This window comes from Bombyx mandarina, chromosome 08 (assembly GCF_030267445.1).
Source record: "Bombyx mandarina strain Sakado chromosome 08, ASM3026744v2".
Lineage (NCBI taxonomy): Eukaryota > Metazoa > Arthropoda > Insecta > Lepidoptera > Bombycidae > Bombyx > Bombyx mandarina.
In genome coordinates, this window is record NC_143215.1 from 12671545 (window position 1) to 12692729 (window position 21185).

A 21185-nucleotide genomic window follows, 5' to 3' on the forward strand; every position below is an offset into this window, starting at 1 on the left:
TATCGGCAATTCGGCACACCAACTATTCACTAGACAATCGAGGCAATTTCATTAATTCAGGAGTTTTTTCAATCGTTCACTTTGTCACAACACTATTTTTATTTCATCAAAAACTGACAACACGGTAAACGTCTGTTGACTTCGTCTAATAAAAAATCCGACTATAGGCTTAGTCAATGTTTAATTCTCAAACTCGGTTTGCTCTAGTCTCTACAATGCAATTGTTCAAAGTTCAAATTAATGATGCTCCGTATCGCGTCAGAGTTTTTTTGGGATGTAGGATGCTTGTAGCCTTTTGCAGCTTCAACAGGACGGGTGCACAAATTTGAGGACTCAACCCAAAAGGTCAGGTCAGGGAGGTTGCTAATTGCTAATATCTGACGAATGATAGTATAGGTACTGAAAAGAGCCGCTCAGCAATACATCTAATAATATGGGCTAACTCTTCCTCGAACTCTGACGATTTAGCGGATACATGGTTTATGCTTTGGCTGCCGCTAGCGTTAGAACTTAGAACTAGTGGCGTACAACAGTACTGAAATTGGTTAAAATGTAACCATCAGGAGTGCGTCAAGTTAGATCCAGCTTAGGTCAAATACTTGTGTATTCAAGTACTCGGATAGCCGGAGTTCTAGTTAAATCCTTAGGATCCCCAGAGTACTCCACTATATAGTTATTAGTTATTACACTTGATATTAAAGATTCCAGTAAACGGTGACTTTGTGTATTTGTTGATAAAATGTACTGCAAAAATTACCATTTTACCTAGATATGACTACACAAATTCAGGTTAGAAAGCAACAATTGCAGCAACTGTTATCAAAAAAAATTTAGTGCCATCACTTAAATCATCGGTAAATTATAACTTTTTTATGTATATGGTTTATTATTATCATCTAATTTAATTCAATTGCATGTCAATTCATCATAGTAATTTAGTTTCCCAAATTAAAATGTAGTGCGTTTTATTTCGCTGCGCTACAAGACTTGGCTTAAAAGACTAGAATCCAGGCCTTTACTGTAAAGAAGGTATTTTTAGTGCGACGCCGTGTCAGGTTAAATATTAGAAGTTTTAACAAAAAAATTAAATTTCTCTAGCTATTGATAGAATCCTTAAAGCACCGTTATCGATATGGCATCGTTAAGCTTATTAACGTCTCATTTATCTAAAATTAAATTGCCAGGACCGCATCAGCTTGTGTACAAAGACGAATGTGTATATTCTTTTGACAACCCGGTGAGTTGCATTTTTTTTTCTAACCTCTGTATTTAATGGTTTTACCTCATCTATCAATTAATTTATTTTCTAAAACGAAAAAATACAAACGTGTAGAGGCCGCAATTTATTTCATGAAAATTGAATATGTGGTTGTACATAAGTATGTACACACCAACACGAAGTTTCACCAAATCTTTACCTCACAGTATCATATTGATAATAATTGACTTACAATATAATGAAAGCTTTTACAAATTGTATTGACAAATAATTTAAGCCAATGATATTTAGTTTTATTGTTTATTGCCCATGGCAGCTGCTGAGATTTTTTAATGTTGGTTATTTATGATCCTTGATCGCGATTTTTGTTTGTACCGTATTCTAATTCACTATGATTGTATATAAATTTATTTTAAGCTGCATAAAATATTAATTGGTCAATAACTCTCAATCATTGTAGTTTTGTGAAAGTAACATATAATATTATTTTAATTACTTGGATAAGAAAGAGGAATTCCCAAAATAAATAAAAAATCGTTTAGATTTATTTGACCAGAAATAGTATAATAACTCTGATTAAAAATAGCTGTCCATTCCTTTACGGCAGAAATTGTTTATTCTGGCAATTGCTTTCATCATATGTGGTAATCATCACGAGCACACATCTACAGTTCTAACTAAATAATTTATAAACATCCATTTAGAACAAAAGACAATTATAAACAGCACTATAAATAATACTATTTATGCCCATAACAATAGTAATATGGTAGAAATTCTAAATAAAATTATATAATTAATGAACTGAAAACCTCATTGTGCTGAAAAACAAAATTAAATACATTCAATTTGATAAAATTTAACTAAACTATTGGATTTACTGTGTTCCCCTTAAAGTATTTTGTGTTCATAAAATTCTTGATTGCTTGATAAACATTGGCTACCACATTAAAAATTGACGTTCTCGTACCGTTCATTGAGTATGAACATAAAATAATGGACATTAACGTATCTAACACAACTGGACTCCAGAACAAGATGTTGTACAATAATTCCCTGCTTACATATGTCTTGATATTTGGTCTTTTAATAGCCATAACATGAATTTTGGTTAATATAATAGTGGAAACGGTTATTGGTACAAAGAAACTTATCATTACCAAAACAAACATATACACAAGCAGCTTTTTGTTCTCTAAATAACACACTTTTCTACATTTCCAGAATTGTTTTGGTTTTCGTATTAACGGAGCACTTGTGACATTAAACGATACTGTATCATTATTAAAATTCAATATAATGTCATAAATATTTTTTAACACAGATTGAATATTGTCTGATGTGTTTCCAACATTAGATAGGTTTTCATATACTTCTAAGTAGTTTTCTGTAGAAATTGAGATTCGTAAATCGTCTGACAATGCTTCATATGAACAGTTATCATTCCTTAAATCCATCATGTTCATACATAAAGTATCTAAGTCTCGTACTTCACTCAATACTTTCTCTTTGGTATTGACTGGGTACATTGATAATGCGAGTACAATAGGAATGGTCCATTGTCCAGCTATCATGATATAAGAGACATATTCCTTACAAAATGTTGTAACTCTGAAGCAGGATGTTTCTTCATTGTGTAAATTTTCTCCTATTTCTTGTACAGTGTCTTCGTTTTCCTTTTTCTTTGCATCAGCTAAAATTCTGTAGTGCATATAGTTGTCTATTAGTAAACTTAGAAAACTATTCACTAAAGAAACTATTAACGGCCCGTAACTTGTCAAGACAGCTGGAAAACCACAATGCATAGAATTATATTTATTTGATATTTTCTCTTGAATGTCACTAATTGTAACATCACTAGGGTTCATGTTGTGTATAAAACGGGTAATAAAAGCTAAGCCGATACAGATTAGTATTAAATTTTCTGAAAGTAATACTTTAGGAAGCAAGTTATTCTCTTTTATCAGCCTTTTTAAGTTTACAAGGCTCAGAACAAATCCACATAATACTAAAAACGTTCCCAAATACAAATCAATGGCAAGAGACATTTTTAGTGTTTCTGTCTTGAAGTTTGAATTTCAAGTGTGTCAGGTACCCCTATGCTACATTATCTACATGCAAATTGTTATAGGGGTGTTTGTATGCTTTTTTATTTTGTTATCAGCATAAGGCAGATAAAATATTGATTTTCCATTTCCTGAGTGAAAGGCATACTTAAAATTCATAAATTTGTTAAGCAAATGCACAGCACATACTATAGCAATATAAATTCGATGGATAGTTCCATATTCACATTGAAACTAGTTACATTATATATATTTACTTTTCACAGGAATCCGAGACGGGTCTCTATGTGTCCCTGGTGTCATTCTTGGGATTCGGGCGCAATTACGTTGAACAGTATTTCCAGAAAACCGGAAACGCCGTCTTCTTACATATCAGAAGAGAGAAACAACCAGTAAGTTTTTGACATTGTTGTGGTTCACAGATAAACATCATAATTGTAAAACTAAAATATCCTCCTCCTATCAGCCCATGGACGTCCACTGCTGGACATAGGCCTCCCCCAAGCTTCGCCACAAAGACCGGTCTAAAAATATATATATTAGGAATTCGAATATAACGACATCCTTACTTCCTGAACTTCAAAATTGGTCTTTTCTGTAAGGAATCAAGTAGGTGGTATTCGGGAAACCTCCTTAACCAGTAGTAGTACACACGAGTTCGGACCTATGCATTGTAAAGGAAAAGTATTTGTGCAGGCGTAAAGTATCCCTTCGCTCTGCTAAGGATTCGCAACAATATTCAAGCCAACTTCACGTTACGTGCCAAATGACGGATATGGAACACGGTGCTATTTCATGCTGAAGAATCCCAGTAACTCGAATGGTTGCAGGCACTCTGGAATTGCAGCGCTTCATAAATTGGTCTTTATTCGCATTTAATGTGCAAACTTGTGTCTTCCAAGGGTCGGATTGAACTAAATTAAATGAAATCGTCGTGGCCTAAAGGATAAGACGTCTGGTGCATTTGTATTGAGCGATGCGCCGGTGTTCGAATCCCGCAGGCTGGTACCAATGAAATACGTACTTTACAAATGGTCACGATTGACCTCCCCCGTTGAAGGAATAACATCTTGTAATAAAATCGAACCTGCAAATTTATAATTTGCATAATTACTGGTGGTAGGACTTTTTGTGAGTCCGCACGGGTAGTTACCACCGCTCTGCTTATTTCTGCCGTGAAGCAGTAATGCGTTTTGGTTTGAAGGGTGGGGCAGTAACCATCTAACACCAGGTGAGCTGTGAGCTCACCCAACCATCTAAGCAAAATTAAAAAAACGCTCTCCATAATTCATGAGCTCAATACTTTAGTATCATTCCAAGATATTATATCCACTACCTTTCGAACACTCAACAAAAACCCTCTAAAATGTATAAATTTTTTTATGTTTTTATTGCAGATCCCTGAACCAGAGCAAACAGGCGATGGTCCCGAGAAGAAGATCACCAGGCTCGCCATAGGAGTTGAGGGAGGCTTTGATCCTGAATGTGGAAAACCTAAATTTACATACACTGATCATCACAGTGTGGTGGTGCTACCAGGATTTCACACATTCCCATGGCCTGATCCTAATTTACCAGAACCTGTAAGTTGTTCAAATCAATCGAGTAAAGTTTCAAGCTTTTTATATATAGTACATATTATTACACAGCACACCATGTACAGATAATGTAATTTCTTATAAAACAATGCAATTTAAATACTATAGTTATAAATACTATATGTAGAAGTTTTGATTCTCAGGTAAAGAAATCAGTTCAAGCTGTTATCGATGCAGAATCACCATTCAAAATCGCAGAATTGGCAGCATTACAAGGCACCTGGGATGGTGAAAAACGTGAAGTTTCTGTGTAAGAGTTTTTTAAAATAAAATTTGAACTTAATTTCTTTTTATGTCCACCTGGTTATCTGATGTCTATCAGACACAGCCAAACTACTGTGTACCAATGACTATTTTACTAAATTTTAACTGAATACTCTTCCAGACACTCTGTTAACCTCAAACAGCTGGACAATGGTATCCGTATACCTCCATCTGGATGGAAATGTGAGAAGTGTGACCTGACTAATAACCTCTGGTTGAACCTGACTGATGGGTCCATACTTTGCGGACGTCGCTTCTTCGATGGCACCGGAGGGAATGATCATGCTGTAAGTACAAATGCACTTATATCTACTGGAAGCACTTTTGAATGTGATGCCTTCACATTAAAAAGTATTCTTTAACTTTTAATTTAAAAAATATTCATTTTAGTCCTGTCCACCTTTTTATGTGCAATAATCTCTCTCTATTGCCAGAAAAATTAGGTTGAAAATTGTAAACCACTTTTTAATTGTCACCCTCAAGTTTACTTATTTTATATATTTATTTAATACATTTTGCTTTCTAAGTCATTGATGTTAACGTTTTTTATTTGTATTTTACTAAAATTTCTATCCGTCGATATTAACTAACTGTGATTGCCAACTGACATGTACTGGTGATAGGATGTATTGCAAACCTGTATGGGTAGTAAATACGATTCGGTTACGAAGTATCAAGTAGTCATGGGTTAACTACAATTGAGTCTTTAACTGTCTAGATGGCGGGGTTGACGTTGTGATGTCTATGATCTTCACTAATGCCACCACTACCTGAAACCAATGACCGGTGACTCATTCACCCGCTTACTATTTAGAACAGTTCAGAAAATGGTATTCAAATGTTATGTGTTTGCCTCCTTATAATATATAGATTGCATTTTATTTCAGGTAGAACACTACAGAGAGACAGGCTATCCACTCGCTGTCAAGCTGGGAACCATTACCGCTGAAGGAAAAGGAGATGTTTTTTCGTACGCTGAAGATGATATGGTGGAAGACCCATTTCTCGCTGATCACCTCAAACACTTTGGGATCAATGTACAGCAGCTGCAGAAGGTATGCTCGATAGACACAAATATTTTTGCACAGCCAAACCTCTATATGTTTCTTGAGACTTAAGCAACATTGGAACAATTTTTTGCAAAGTTTTTCATTGTTATTAGTGGTCCCGCAGTAGTCGAAATTCGACTATAATTAATAGAAATTATAAGTTTGAACATTATTAAGGATCTATTTTCAAAGATACTTCTGTAATCACAGATTACGACTACACTATAGACAAATAAATATAAAGATAAACAATACCTATTAACCTATTCTCAATTTGCCCACAGACTTGAAGCAATAACAAAGTGACAATAAACAAAGAGTATATATATATGTGTGTGTATGTCAAATACATGGTAGTGTGTGTAATGTGTTTTTTAAAGTATTAATAAGGCACAATTTAAAAAAAATATTAGCATTCTGCACTCCTTCTCTATATTCTCTTCAAGTGTGGGAAATTTCATACTTCTCCGTCCGCGCAATTTTCGTAAAAAGGGGTACAAAGTTTTTGCTTCACATATTATTTTAATATATAGATAATTTATTTGCTGCCATCCCTATTCTCATGATATAATTTTTCAGACAGATAAATCTATGGTGGAATTAGAGCTCGAGCTGAACCAGCGTTCGGGAGAATGGAATACCTTGCAAGAATCTGGAAGTGATCTAAGACCACTGCACGGGCCCGCTCTCACTGGACTCAACAACTTGGGAAACTCTTGTTACATCAACAGCGTCGTACAGGTCATTGACACTTTGACACGCTTTTATCCAATTGATTAGAATCTTTTTTTTTATGCTTACATGGGTGGACGAGCTCCCAGCCCACCTGGTGTTAAGTGGTTACTGGAGCCCATAGACAAATTCGACGTAAATGCGCCATCCGTCTTGAGATATCAGTTCTAAAGTCTCAGTTACAATCTGTTTGGGCAATGAAAACTTTCAATATAATTTGCACCAAATTCTAATTGTCTGTTCAACATGAAACTTAGCATATATATTAATGACAATACAATAAGATAATTTTATTGCTCTGGCCTAATAGTTTGACCAGGATCAACTTTAAAAAAAATATGTATTTGATAAACTAAGAGCTATAACTGCTTTGTGTTAAATAGTCTGAGCTAATTTACCCACCTACACTAGCTAAAAGATACTATAGAAGTGAAAAAGGTAACTTCTATTACTGACCGATGATAGTAAAGCTGTACAAAGAGACAGACAGATAAATTTTGTAACAAAAAATTAAACTCATACAAATAAAGTGCGTCGCCTTAATTTGCATCAGTAGCTATCATACAGCAGAAACCCGCTAACGACATTCTCAAGATAAGTTCTCATAAATACAAGTTCGGCAGAGAGACGCGGTCTGCGCAGCAAAACCACACGCTCAGTGCAAGATCTTACCTTTGTCGTTCTCTCCAAACAATATCACTTCTCGTCCCTTTATACCAGGGGTGGGCAAATGATTTGATAGTCGGGCCACATTGCTGATCAATATTTGACCTCGGGCAAAACAGTTTTTTTCTAATTTTATATTGTGCGACTATTATACATACTGTTATTGTTCAATTATCATAATTATATTTTCGAATAGAAGGCCCTGAAAAGAGCGGTAGACAAAAACTAATATTTGTGTTTTTAATAATAATATATACAATGCTTCACGGGCCAGACAAAATTCTCCCGCGGGCCGGCATTTGCCCAGGCCTGCTTTATAGAGATAGTATTTTTTTTAAACGAAATTGTATAGTGAATAATAAATTTACAACTGCAAATATTATTTGTTTCAGGTGATGTTCCGAATGCCCGACTTCGTGCGTCGCTACGTGGAGGGGGCTCCGGAGATATTCGCCACCTTCCCCGAAGATCCGGTCAACGATTTTAATGTTCAGACGTGAGTCTTTGTCACGTGGTGTCTTTTATGTTATTATTTTTTTATTGCTTAGATGGGTGGTAGAGCTCACGGCCCACCTGGTGTTGTGTGGTTACCGGAGCCCATAGACATCTACAACATAACAATTTACAACACTTTGAGACATGAGCTCTAAGGTCTCACTTATAACAGCACGGCAGAAATAGGTAGGGTGGTGGTACCTACCCGTGCGGACTCACAAGACATCCTACTACCATTAATTAGTGTGAACTCTAGTGAATGTCACCTAAACATATTATTACGCCCGTAAGAGTAACGCCATTGTCGCCGAGTGGCTGAGCGAATATCGAAGTATCTAGTAACATATAGAACGCTCGAGAAGTACAATGCCGTCTATTGTCTCTCGACGATTCTAGCGATTTCGTCTCGACCTTAGTAATCGGAACTACTCGAACCGAATTGAGAATTTTAAAGTGTTTGTCTGTTTTAAGTGTTCTAAGTGCTAACACAGCTCTAATTTATACTTCGGTAGAAATTTTATTTATCCCGAAACCCAGCGCATAACAATATGTATATGTTTGTAATTAATCGTCGTTTGCAGTGCAAAGCTGGGCGTGGGTCTGCTGTCGGGGCGGTACTCGACCCCGGACCCCGAGGGGGGGCAGCTGGGGGTGAGCCCGCACATGTACCGGCAGCTCGTCGGGAAGCACCACCCGGAGTTCGCCACCAAGCGGCAGCAGGACGCGCACGAGTTCTACTTGCATCTCTTGACGCTCCTACAGGTAACATAATAAGACTAGTGGTCCCGCAGTAGTCGAAATTCGACTATAATTAATTGGAATTGTAAGTTTGTACACTATTATGATTGTATTTTATACTTCTATAATCACAAATTTCGCCAAGACTACACTATAAAAAATACGAACAAAGACAAACAATATTTAATCTCGATTTGACAACAGACGTCAAGAACAAAAATTTGACAATAAATAGTATGCATACGTGTGTGCGTCAAATACATGGTATGTAGTGTGTGTAATGTTTTCTTTATTGATTTAATGTATCTTTTATGCATTATTTTAAAAAAATATTAGCATTGTGCACTTCTTCTCTATATTCTCTATAAGTGTGGAAAATTTCATACTCCTCCGTCCGCCCAATTTTCGTAAAAAGGGATACAAAGTTTTTGTTTCACGTATTAATATATAGATAAGGATAAAGATAAAGAAGCCTTTATTAACAACCGTAATTCATATTTAGGTACATTACATTAGATATTATTCATTTAATTTTTATTTTTTTTTATTTGCCATAAAATGTATACATAATAAGCAACTATAATTAATAATTTATGTCAATAATATATAATATGTTAGAAATGTATTTTAACAATTGATATTACGGCACATTTGTTGTAATGTCAACAAATGTGCCGTAATATCAATTGTATTTTCTACATGGATACCAAGTTTCAAGTCAATCGGATGCATGGTTCAGTAGTTATAACGGAACATCCGGAAAAACCACTGTAGATTTATATAGATACATGATGCATAATTTGTAAGTAAATATACGATGTATAAGTATGAAATGAAAGCATAACGAATTAATTTGGTAGCTAAAAACTATTTCTTAGATCTGATAGTAAGTAGTAAGTACAACATGAATATGAAATCTTCGATAAATATAATATTTATAGTTCTACTGGTTTAAATTAACTGTGTTTCGTGTTAGTGTGTCCTAGACCCGTTTTGTTAATAGTATGAATATCGAAGAGTGCATGTTAAAATCTAATCAACAGCGAAACAGCCGTCACAAGCCGAACCCTGCGGACTGCTTGAAGTTCGCAGTGGAGGAGCGCATCAAGTGCTCGGAGTCGAACTGCGTGAGGTACACCACGAGAGCCGAACATCATCTGCCGCTGCCCGTGCCCCTCTCCGCTGCCACCAACGTGGAGCAGGTCCAGCAGTACGAGGCCAGACGGGCCCAGGCCGAAGCCAGTGGTCAGAGATTGTGAGTCATTAACATTTGTATCATATATATCGACGCTTGACAAACGTGACTAAGCGACAATGCGTGAACTTTACAGTATACTGATTTAGAGTTGAAATACCTGAAAATTTTTTTATTCTAACGAATCTAGCTGTAGGATTGAAATGATTTTAATAGACCTAGAAATATATTTTTTTAGCGTATCGAATATGGTTATTGCCTATCATTTATGTACAAAGCAGTTATTGTCGCTTAGTCACGTTTGCCTTTCAAGCGTCGATATATTGTGAACTAGCTGACCCGGCAGACTTTGTGCCTCAATCGATAAATAAAAGACCTAAACTTTTGTGTAAAATAAACTTAAAACTAACAAAAAGGATCCGTCCGGCGGGGGACACGTCAAAGGAAAAACAAAATTGTTATTTTTAGTTAATTCCGAGCCTTTTCATATTTATCTACCTTTTAAACCTTCTCTGGACTTCCAAATCTACAAATATCTATATAGCTATCAAACTAGCCAAATCTGAGAAACTCAGTGGGCTGTGTCTGAGGGTTAATTTACTCGTCGTGCCCTTCGTCGCAAGCGACGGGTTCGACGAGAATGGTGACCGGTGCTTGAGGTGTTTGTTACTGCTATTTTTCACTGTGTGTAGTTGTAACGAAAATAAATTACAGAATCCATCTTAACTATGTTAATGTTATTTTTAACTTAACAAGCTTAATTTACTTGTTGTCAATTTAATTACTCAGCTCTAGTTTATATTTCTGTTTCGTTGTGCCAATTTAACAGAGAATGACTACTGCATTATTTTGCTCTGACGTAACGACATTGGTGATACTGGCAAGGACACAGTACTGCCTAGACATTACCTGTACAATATCGTAAACTTTTTACAGAGATCCGGCCCTGGTGGTGAGACCACACATTCCGTTCAAGGCCTGCTTGGAGAGTTTCATGAGGGAGGAGACAATTGAGCAGTTCTTCAGTAGTGCTGTAAACAAGAAAGTCACCGCACATAAGTGAGTCGAAAATGCTGGGAGGTCAGAATATATCCACCGCAATGTGAAATTTGAATTGCACTAATATCTCTAAAGAATCTTACAAACAAGTTCTCAATTAAGACATTCCACCGACCGACTTTTGGCTGAACATATCTCCTGCAAGATTTGCATTTTGTTGTCAGCATAACAAGAAAGTTGTAAAATATTTATATAAATAAACTGAGTTAAAAGAGTGAGATTTTTAAAGTATAAGTTTGAATAATATACCGAATCACATCATATGTTTCCGTGCGATCAAATAATTGGTAGTTTAACTTAACATATAAACATAACATTCATAATGACGACATCCTGTGCATCGCGTTTGCAACTAGGGATTGTCAGATACCATATTTGGAGGAAGAATTATCATCTTCATCTTAGGCCTTACAGTCCAGGGTGGGCCTTAGCCTGGTCCAGTATGTCTCTCCAGACTGCTATGCTCAGGGCTTTCTCCTTCCAGTTCCTGACACCGATAGCTTTGAGGTCATGCTCTACACCATGTAACCATCGGAGTTTGGGTCTGCCACGACTTCTGCGGCCCTCTGGTTTGCCATATAGCAGTTGTATTGGCATCCTGCCCATCGTAGGCGTCCAATTTTTTATTTTAATTTAATTTTATAAAAATTGGAGGAAGAATGAGTAGCCCAAATTCAACTACAGCCCGTGCCGTACCGTTTACTGGTGGTAGGATCTCTGCCTATTTCTACCGTGAAGCAATAATGCGTTTCGGTTTGAAAGGTGGGGTAGCCGTTGTAAGTATACTGAGAACTTAGAACTTATATCTCAAGGTGGGTGGCGCATTTACGTTGTAGATGTCTATGGGCTCCAGTAAGGTGGACTGTGAGCTAGTCCAACCTTATAAGCAATAAAAAAAAAAGTGCCTTTAGCCGCACCACGTTGTCGCGGACCGCCTTACGTGAGTGAACACACTCAAAGTACATATTCGAAACCATTATTCATAAAAGTACTTGTCTCATTTCAGAATAACTCGACTAGCGACGTTTCCTGACTACCTCCTGATACAACTTAAAAAGTTTACTATCAAAGAAGATTGGACCCCTGCAAAACTTGACGTGGCCGTGGACATGCCTTGGGAGGTTAATTTCATTATATTTATGAAAATCTTATAAATTATAATTTATTATTAACATTCGGAAGGTACTTACTGGCACCGCTACAAAAATGCAGAAATTAATGAGATGCCATATCGAATATTTTAATCTCATAGTGTGAACCTTCAGCGAATCATCTTTATTACTGGGGGTCAACGACTGTATTTATTCAAACTGATATTTTAATTGGCTAGTTATAACTCTTAATAAATATTTATTTTACATTACTACAGGTGGATCTAAGCAGCCTTCGTGGACGAGGGTTGCAGCCTGACGAGAAGCAGCTGCCCGAGGCATCCCCTGACACCCCAGCTCCTACATACGATGAAGTATTACTGTCACAACTGGTCAGTTCCGTTGTTCTCTAACAGAGTCTTTGATTCTGATAGCTTCAATGTGGGATTGAAACATATCTTATTGTGATCCCTTTTATTTCAAAATTCTAATCCTAATAACTTAAAAATCAACAACGAATTTATTTTTGTCGCAGTAGGATGAAGAAATTATAAACATCAACCACAGTTGATGTTTGTATGTATAGTCTGGAGCGTGTGACAGCCGTAACACACTTTACATACATAGTAACGGTACGGCCAGCAATAAAACAATAATTAACCTTAATGCCAATCAGTTTAGTTCTCGACTTTCCTCATAATTCATCCTTTTGTAATGCTACTTTTTGGCTGGGTTTTGTGTTCACGCGCGTCAGTACCATTGAATTGCCTGTTTCGGATTGACAATGACGTATTCCGTTTATTAGGATAGTATGAACCCATCGGATCAAGACATTGATCTTTCAACTGAATTCTAATATGGTTAGTTCACATTAGTAGTTGCCTGCGAACGCTGGTGAGGCGTATACTAGGAGTGATCGCCGCCCCTATTGGAGGTCAACCATTCCAGAGCACTGTGTCGCCTCTGTTCCTGCCAAAGATGTCTATAAACCTGTATCTATCTATACTAATATGTAAATCTACAGTGGCTTTTACGGATGTTCCGTTATAACTACTGAACCATGCATCCGATTGACTTGAAACTTGGTATCCATGTAGAAAATACATATACTTAATGGATAGGTTAATTAATATGAGTGTTGGACTCCCTACACCAGATGCGGGGGCGTTAATGATGAGAATCTTTGTGGGGGTGAGAAATAATAATTTTAATTTTAAATGCCCAGCGAAGCGGACGGGTACAGCTAGTATCTGATATGACTATAACAGATGAGATAATTAAGAATCGTTTTTAAGCAGTTTGTCATGTTTGTAGTTTTAAAAGTAATAAAATGCTTCGTTCGACAGCTCGACATGGGGTTCCCGGTGGAAGCGTGCAAGAAATCTTTGTACTACACCAACAACTCTGGTATCGAAGCCGCGTCCAACTGGCTCATGGAACACATGACCGATTGGGACTTTGAACATAAGTTTGAACCGCCTGGCTCTAAGCCGTCGGGTATGTTTTTAAACTGCAACTAACGAATGTAGAGGCTTCAGCTTACCGCCTGTTTTGCGTACGTCTTTAAAGCTATCTAATATTGCTAGGTTTTTTGTAAATATATAAGTATAATACAATTTATACACCTACCCACGTAGTTTTGCAACTGGTACAGCTTAACAATTTGTCCATAATTCTACTTAAATTTTAGTATTCATTTCATTATTATTATTTTAGTTAAAGTTATAGTAAAGTTTTAACAACTACAGACAAGAAACGAAAACGATCAATACTCTATTCATACCTTTTTTTTTTTTTTTTTTCCTACCTAAGCTGAGAGCCTTGAGAGGCTATGTCAGCGTAACCCTAACTTTTGTAGGTGAGCTCACGGGGCTCAAACCTGATGACGATTCATACCAGCTTATTCAAAAGCTTTTAAAAATGAAAGTACTTTTTTTTTATTGCTTAGATGGTTGGACGAGCTCACAGCCCACCTGGTGTTAAGTGGTCACTGGAGCCCATAGACATCTACAACGTAAATTCGCCACCCACCTTGAGATATGAGTTCTACCTGTGGCCACTTCGTACGGATAGGTAAAACCCAGAGCCCGGTTTAATTATTTGACACCTTTAATAATAATTTACAACGTACAGATGCGGCCGTCGGTGCCAACGTTGATGAAGCAAGCGTGGAGCAGATAATGAGTATGGGATTCACTCGGGCTCAGGTGGTCCGCGCGCTTGGGGCCACGGGCGGTGACGTCACACGAGCGCTTGACTGGATCTTCAGTCGCGCTGATCAACTCGACCTGGACGAACCCACCCCGGGACCTGACAGGACACTTGGATGTAGGGACGGACCAGAAAGTTAGTGTTTTATATATTTATCTGTTTTATTTTTATTTGTATTGCATAGATGGGTGGACGAGCTTACAGCCCACCTCGTGCTAAGTGGTTACCGGAGCCCATAGACATATATAACGTGAATGCTGCCACCCACCTTGAGATATGAGTTCTCCCTAGAACTCATATCAGTATAGTCACAACGGCTGCCCCACCCTTCAAACCGAAACGCATTACTGCTTCACGGCAGAAATAGGCAGGGTGGTGGTACCTACTTGTGCAGACTCACAAGAGGTCCTATCACCAATAAAATCAGTCTTGATGTTTACATGTTAAAATAATCTTCGTTATAAATCTGAACATTTATTCAGGCTTATATGATGTCATATCCTCAAACATCATCAAGCTAATGATGCTGTATTTTACAATTTTTACTTTATGTAAAAGTAAAGCTAAATATATATTGCATTTCTTATAAAGATATCTCGAAGATCTATGATACTTTCCATAGTTATCTTCTAATCTACATCTGAGTCGTTTTTTATAAAAGGTGGCAATCTGTGCATTTGGACAAAAAAAATTTATTGATATGTCAATACAGATTGATTTGAATATAATCGTCTCCTTCAAAGAATACGGTTCAAAACCTGCATTAATGTTAATGTGGTTAATACTTAACCTGTTATTTATCTAAGATGTTGTTCAGAAGAGTTTTGTGACTGCCAATGGAATACAAATTTAATAATTCGTTTTTCTGATTTACGAATAATTGTCCAAAAGTCACATTGCCGGCTTTGATAATAGTCGACTCATCTTATGTATCTATTAATTTCAGAATACAAACTAATAGCATTTATATCCCATATGGGCACTTCTACAATGGTTGGTCATTATGTGTGTCACATACTCCATGAAGGAAGATGGGTCATATTCAACGACAATAAGGTATGTTAATAGAAAATTTAAAAGAATGCTGACGAGAACTTATCCCCCAAATAAAGCAATTGGTTGGTATTTGTTGGTGTGTATTTTCATTTTGCTTAACAGTAAATGAACGTTTCTATAATTTAAGAAAGGAATTCTATAAATATTTTGCTGTTAAACAAAAATAATGTACCTTATACTATAAATTAGTTTATCAGAATTCTTACGATCTGTTACGTTTTCTCCATTGATACCAAAATGAGACAAACTTTGTTAGATTGAATCATGCATAATACAGTAAATGACGCCACATAAGATAGTTTGCTGCTAAAAATGAAATAAAATAACAGAAATATTTTAGTCTTACAAAAATATCAGATAACACTGATGTCTAAGTAAAATACAAAATGACATATACCAGTACCGTATACAATTCATAATATATACGATTTGTAATGTACCTATAACAATTTTCGTATACAGATTTTTAACATGATTGAACAAATTGAAATGATTTAACCCAAAAATATTTTTTGTTTTTATTATTAGATTGATGTACAATATAGTACACTCTAATCTAATCAATTTTTTTTCTTCCAGGTTGCCCTCTCAGAGAATCCGCCCAAAGATCTTGGTTATTTATATTTATATGAGAGGCTATGATTTCAGAGTCATTGATATATACAACCAAATACGTATTGGCTCGTTAGACTGTTTGAAAATGTAAGAGATTTAACAAAAATAACAAAATTAGGTATTATTTATTTAGTAAATAAAAAAGTAAGGTTTAAATTATTATTTTCGTCAATGATAATTTAAGTTTACCAGAGGCACAAATGTGTGCACTGCCTCTGTCATTAAAGAGTTTTATACTACGTCAAGTATACATATTGTCATACTGACATACATAGCTTAACTTTTTGCCTTAAGGTATGCCTTTGCAACTAAAGCAATAATAATTTATATTTGTCTTAGAAATTAATGCAATGTATGTTACCTGGTAATTTAAAATATCATTGAAACTCATTAGAAAATCCATTAGTTTGAAAATACATCCATCATTGATTTAACATTGTTACAATGTTTAGTATAATTTTTAACAGTGTATTCGTTCCAGTGTGAATCTTAAATGTATAGCATTTATTTGTTTGTTCTTTGTATTTCTTTGCTTTCTTTGTAATAAATTAATATACAAATGTTAAAAATTAAAATGTATTTGATATTTTTTCAGTTTTTGTACTGTGTTATTCAATTTGCATGATTAATGAAACATAGTGTTCCTGAATTAATGATAAACAACGAAAATATTAATAAAGTATGCTCTCTTAGTAATGTTTTGTTTTATTTTTCTGTATGAATATGACTGGATTAATCAAATCACTATAAATTAATTAGTAAGTAGCGTTCTGTCTGGGTGGAAGCTCATACTCGGCTGTAGTATGAAAGGAAATTTATATTCTTTGATAGGGTTTATACTATTTCCATACCAAATGTCGTTAAAATTGATGCACTAGTTTGGCACACTCACCAAAATAAAACAGTTATTATTGTTTTTAATATTGATCATACCTAAACTATCAGTTCTTATTTCAAATAATGTTGAGCTGTGCTTTAATAAAATATTGTGTGACTAGCGACCCGCCCTCGCTTCGCTTCGGAAACATTAAAACACACATGAAACCAAAAAAATATAATAATTTTTTTTTTTTAAAAAGTAGCCTATGTTCTTCAGGGACAATGTCGGCTTCTAATGGAAAATGAATTTTTCAAATCGGTCCAGTAGTTTCGGAGCCTATTCGAAATAAACAAACAAACAAATCTTTCCTCTTTATAATATTAGTATAGATGAGATAATAATAAGCTAGCTCAAAGTAAAATGGAAGAAAATATGTTTAACTTTGCAATAGGTTGTTTATGTACACAACAATTTTTATATTTCGATGCCGTCAGTGAACACTACGCTAACTCCAAATTCGTAGGTTTACAGGAGGAGAGTTTAAACGAAAAAAGTTTTTTTAAATATTTTATTGCCTTAGTAGGCAGACGAGCATACGGCCCACCTGATGGTGAGTGGTTACCGTCGCCCATAGACTTCAGCAATGCCAGGGGCAGAGCCAAGTCGCTGCCTACCGAAAAGTTGATAAAATCATTATTGCAGATATATTTATGGTTTTTTTTTGCGTAACTAGCTGATTTACTCTTGCTTCGAACCCCATCAATAATGATTTGTAATACTTTTAAAATAGTGAAGCGATTTGAGTGAAAAACGAAAATTTCAATATTTTGAGTTAGAGTAGTGTTCATTGGAGGCATCGATTTGCTGTCTAACATGATTTAAGCTAATGACAGTTAAAAATTTTAATACCGCTGAAAAATTAAAAACACTTTTACCATATACCTACTACTTTATTCACTTATATTTTTAACAGATAATAATAAATTCAATAGAACTACTTAGCATTAGCCCTGAATTTGAAACGCTCAGTCCACCGCATTTCCCTCTTCTTAAATATTGTGGTCTCATCAAAGTAAGTGTTGAATTTCTTGTACTCTTTCCTTTTTGTTGGATCTTTTTTAGAGTTAGATGGAGTTAAGTTGATCATAAGACCTGTAAAGTTTGATAAAAATTATCTAGTGCTACTTTTCAGTGCCAAAAAGATGCAGAATCATACAAATGAGATATCATACACGTAACCATATTAGCAAATGAAACCACAAACCTGCTTTCTGCGCCATAGAAACCATTTTTCCAATCTTTTTCTGTTGTCTTTTACACAAGCCCGTGATGCGCTTCGGTAGCATGCAACCGTCAGATCTTACAAATTGACTCAGGATAAGTACATCAGTATGTTTCACGTCCAACCCTAATGCACACATATAACATGGAGGTTTCTCTGAAGACGGAAGTTTGGTCAACGAGAGATCTATATTCGGCAGCGGTGGGGTGACATTTGGCGGTCTTACCAGCAGTTCTGTGCGGGGTGAAGGTAGTGTAACTCCTTCAATAACAAGATTAGTTCCTTCAGTGCGTTCTCGTACTGAAAATAATTATTTTAGAAACGAAATTAGCTGTATGTAGATTATGTTATTATGTAATTTGTAATCAAATTGACTATAATAACTCACTCTCTTTAATGTTTAATTGGTTTGTAGTTGATATAACTCGAGTAGTGGTGGATAAAATTGATTTTTTTGCTAAAGAGTATCCTAACCTTACAAGTCCCGCCATGTTTATTTACTGGAGGATTTATCACACACAGACTAGGTACCGTACACGAATTGATAATATGGATTTAAAGACAACTAAAAAGAGAAAATGTGTCGTAATTTGTTCCGTTTAGGTATATTTTAGTATAACATTTCTGAAATCTTTGCCGTGTATAGAGTGCTGAGTGCCATGAAAACGTTTTATTATTCCTGCGATAGTCCTTTTTCCTTGCAACTGGTGGTAGAAAATGGTAGAATAAAATTGTTCGTTATTTTGGTAGATGAGGAAATAGTATCCAAAAAGTTTGTTTAGAACAATACGCTTAGAATGTTATATAGAGGACTAGTTCATAATCGTACATACCTCAGGTTATCCATCGTCCCTCACAATATAAGCACGCGGCAATATAATTTAGTAATATCACAGGAATATCAGACAGGGCAGTATCATTTGTGATCATTTGTTACCGAGTGATTACCGTAACCCGTACATATTATAACGTGAATCCTACCATCCAACTTAAGACATGAGATCTCAATTGTGTTGGCCGTCTACGGTTGTACTTTTCAAACTGGAACACATTAATGCTTCAAAACCTACTGGCGGTGGGGTGTGCCGGAAGCATACTTGGGTAGTTTACCACCACCTTACTAATTGGTGCAGCAAATCAGTCATTTCTCTTTGTTTGAATGTTGGGACTACCATTATACAATATAATTGTCTTCGACCCCACCTCTCAGAAGTTAGGTAAGTAGAAATATCCACAATGTCCATAATAATTACTTACCACTAGGTAAGTTGTAAGCTTGTTCTGTGTGCTTAGTGTGAGTTTTTAACGTTCTCGATAGCGTAAAAGTAGCTCAGTTTTGTATGGAGTTGGGACGTTTGTCTACATTTGCCGCTAGGGGCGCTGTTCCAACTGCATACAAATTTTTGATAACTTTTACGCTATCGAGAACGTTAAAAAACTCGGATTAAGCACACAAGTGCCAAATCGCTTTATTTAAACAAAACCTAATCTTCACTAAGACTACGGAGCTTCAACAGAAAACAAATGTTTGGATGGCATATGTTTATTAAAACAACACATAGTAACATACAAATAAAGTTATTACATTTACAATAATATGTGTTTTTAAATAATATGTTTTCAAACCTTCTTGAATTGACAAATGGCAATTTAATCAAAACTTTTCCAACATTACGTAACAAGAAGAATATAAATTTAGTAAAATGAAACAAATAAAAAGCAGAATTTTGTCAAACCATCTTTCAATAATGTAGGGAAAAATATATACATATATATGTATATTTATAAACTTTTGTCACAAAATATACTACTGAACAGTAATATTTTAGGCTCAAAGCTTTATCACAATGGGACATCGACATATTATTACTTTTAAAAAGATTAGGCATTTACTATATAATATAAGAAACGAGAAACTTCTTAATTCCTAAAAAGCTAAGCTGATCATCAAAATACCAAATTTTATTTATTTTTTTACATTTTACAGCGTATTTTGTTACATAGAACATTCGTGAAATTTCTAGAATAAAATGCAACGAAAATGCTAAATATAACTTAAGGACTACATACACTTAGAATAATCGGCCGAAATGAGATTACATTTTTGTGACGTAATACTAATACTAAAAAATTTATAACGTTCGTAAAATTGTTTTTTTTACAACGAAATCAATATTTTGTAATGGGTATTTCTGTATTTGAAAATTATTTCTCTATGAGACCGTTGCCGGTACGTAAAAAGTTTGATGAAGTAAAAAAATATATTTAATAGTTGCATTGCTCAAATAGGCTTCTTTGTCGTTAACAGAAAAACAAAAAAAAAAACACTTTGTTTCAACAAAGAGATTTCTATTATGGCAAAAAAGGTCTGATCTACTGGTGGCCGAAGGTCTATGTTAAAATTAAAAATTACACTTATAATAACGTGCTGTATACACATAATGACGTGGTTTTATTTTGTTTTGAGGAAAACTAACAGAACGTTTATTTGATAGATAGATATTTAATGAAATAAATAATTGCAGAATTTTTTATTATATTTTTATATACAATATTGTTATATATTATGACGTTTATTGTACTCCAATGACTTTAAAGTGATTTGTGGATTTATTTAATCATGTTTTAGCGCTAAGCATAGTCGGGGATGCTTTTAAGCGTTGGCAACATTATATATAAGTCACTGGCTGCAACGTTTTTTAGCCTATTTAATTGCTGTCAGTTTTCCATAATGCTCGGTGCTGGGGCGTTGAAGAATTGAATCAGATCACTCTACTTGGGGAAGGCGGTCAGACCCTTGCTGAGCAGACCGGCTGCGCTCTGGGACGCATCGTGAGCTGCCGATGACAGGCCGGTCACCAACTGGAATTTAAAATAAATTCAAATTTTATTTGATTAATTCCAATTATAATAATGTCAATCTGTGACTATAGAAGTATAATAGTCTTTGACAATAGAACCATAATAATGTTCAAACTTATAATTTCAATTATTTATAGTCGAATTTCGACTACTGCGGGACCACTAGT

At 35.3% G+C, this 21185-nt stretch overlaps 3 protein-coding genes across 27 annotated transcripts in view; 1 reads left to right on the forward strand and 2 right to left on the reverse strand.

Annotated features, from left to right (window-relative positions):
* The first annotated feature begins 1011 nt into the window (after window positions 1-1011).
* Window positions 1012-16750, forward strand: Usp5 (ubiquitin specific protease 5). The gene is made up of 17 exons (XM_089729566.1): window positions 1012-1237; window positions 3552-3677; window positions 4683-4868; window positions 5027-5133; window positions 5269-5434; window positions 6035-6202; window positions 6776-6937; window positions 7987-8090; window positions 8671-8851; window positions 9871-10082; window positions 10959-11081; window positions 12088-12202; window positions 12451-12564; window positions 13519-13669; window positions 14306-14518; window positions 15330-15439; window positions 16019-16750. Exons 1-17 carry the CDS (start codon window positions 1133-1135, stop codon window positions 16079-16081), a joined length of 2406 nt encoding a protein of 801 aa, XP_089585692.1. The 5' UTR covers window positions 1012-1132; the 3' UTR covers window positions 16082-16750.
* A 1053-nt stretch (window positions 16751-17803) lies between these two features.
* Window positions 17804-18805, reverse strand: mRpS18A (mitochondrial ribosomal protein S18A). Its single transcript, XM_028174286.2, has 3 exons — window positions 18545-18805; window positions 18139-18456; window positions 17804-18026 (listed from the first exon to the last, which is right to left on the reverse strand). Exons 1-3 carry the CDS (start codon window positions 18645-18647, stop codon window positions 17869-17871), a joined length of 579 nt encoding a protein of 192 aa, XP_028030087.1. The 5' UTR covers window positions 18648-18805; the 3' UTR covers window positions 17804-17868.
* An 878-nt stretch (window positions 18806-19683) lies between these two features.
* LOC114242919 (uncharacterized) overlaps window positions 19684-21185 on the reverse strand; it is a 49795-nt gene continuing 48293 nt past the window's right edge. For all 25 annotated transcript variants that reach the window (XM_089729582.1, XM_028174234.2, XM_089729588.1 and 22 more), the window contains one exon: window positions 19684-21018. In XM_089729582.1, the coding sequence (XP_089585708.1) occupies window positions 20929-21018 (90 nt within the window). In that variant the 3' untranslated portion in view covers window positions 19684-20928. The remainder of the gene's footprint in view (window positions 21019-21185) is intronic.

Bases quoted from the DNA above. Each gene is read 5' to 3' on its own strand.
- mRpS18A (XM_028174286.2), bottom strand. From the start codon at position 18,647: ATGGCGGGACTTGTAAGGTTAGGATACTCTTTAGCAAAAAAATCAATT. The intron at 18,457-18,544 runs GTGAGTTATTAT...AATTATTTTCAG, and splicing joins CCAATTAAACATTAAAGAGA to TACGAGAACGCACTGAAGGA. The intron at 18,027-18,138 runs GTTTGTGGTTTC...CAAACTTTACAG, and splicing joins TTCTATGGCGCAGAAAGCAG to GTCTTATGATCAACTTAACT.
- Usp5 (XM_089729566.1), top strand. From the start codon at position 1,133: ATGGCATCGTTAAGCTTATTAACGTCTCATTTATCTAAAATTAAATTG. The intron at 3,678-4,682 runs GTAAGTTTTTGA...TTTTTATTGCAG, and splicing joins TCAGAAGAGAGAAACAACCA to ATCCCTGAACCAGAGCAAAC. The intron at 12,565-13,518 runs GTCAGTTCCGTT...TTCGTTCGACAG, and splicing joins AAGTATTACTGTCACAACTG to CTCGACATGGGGTTCCCGGT.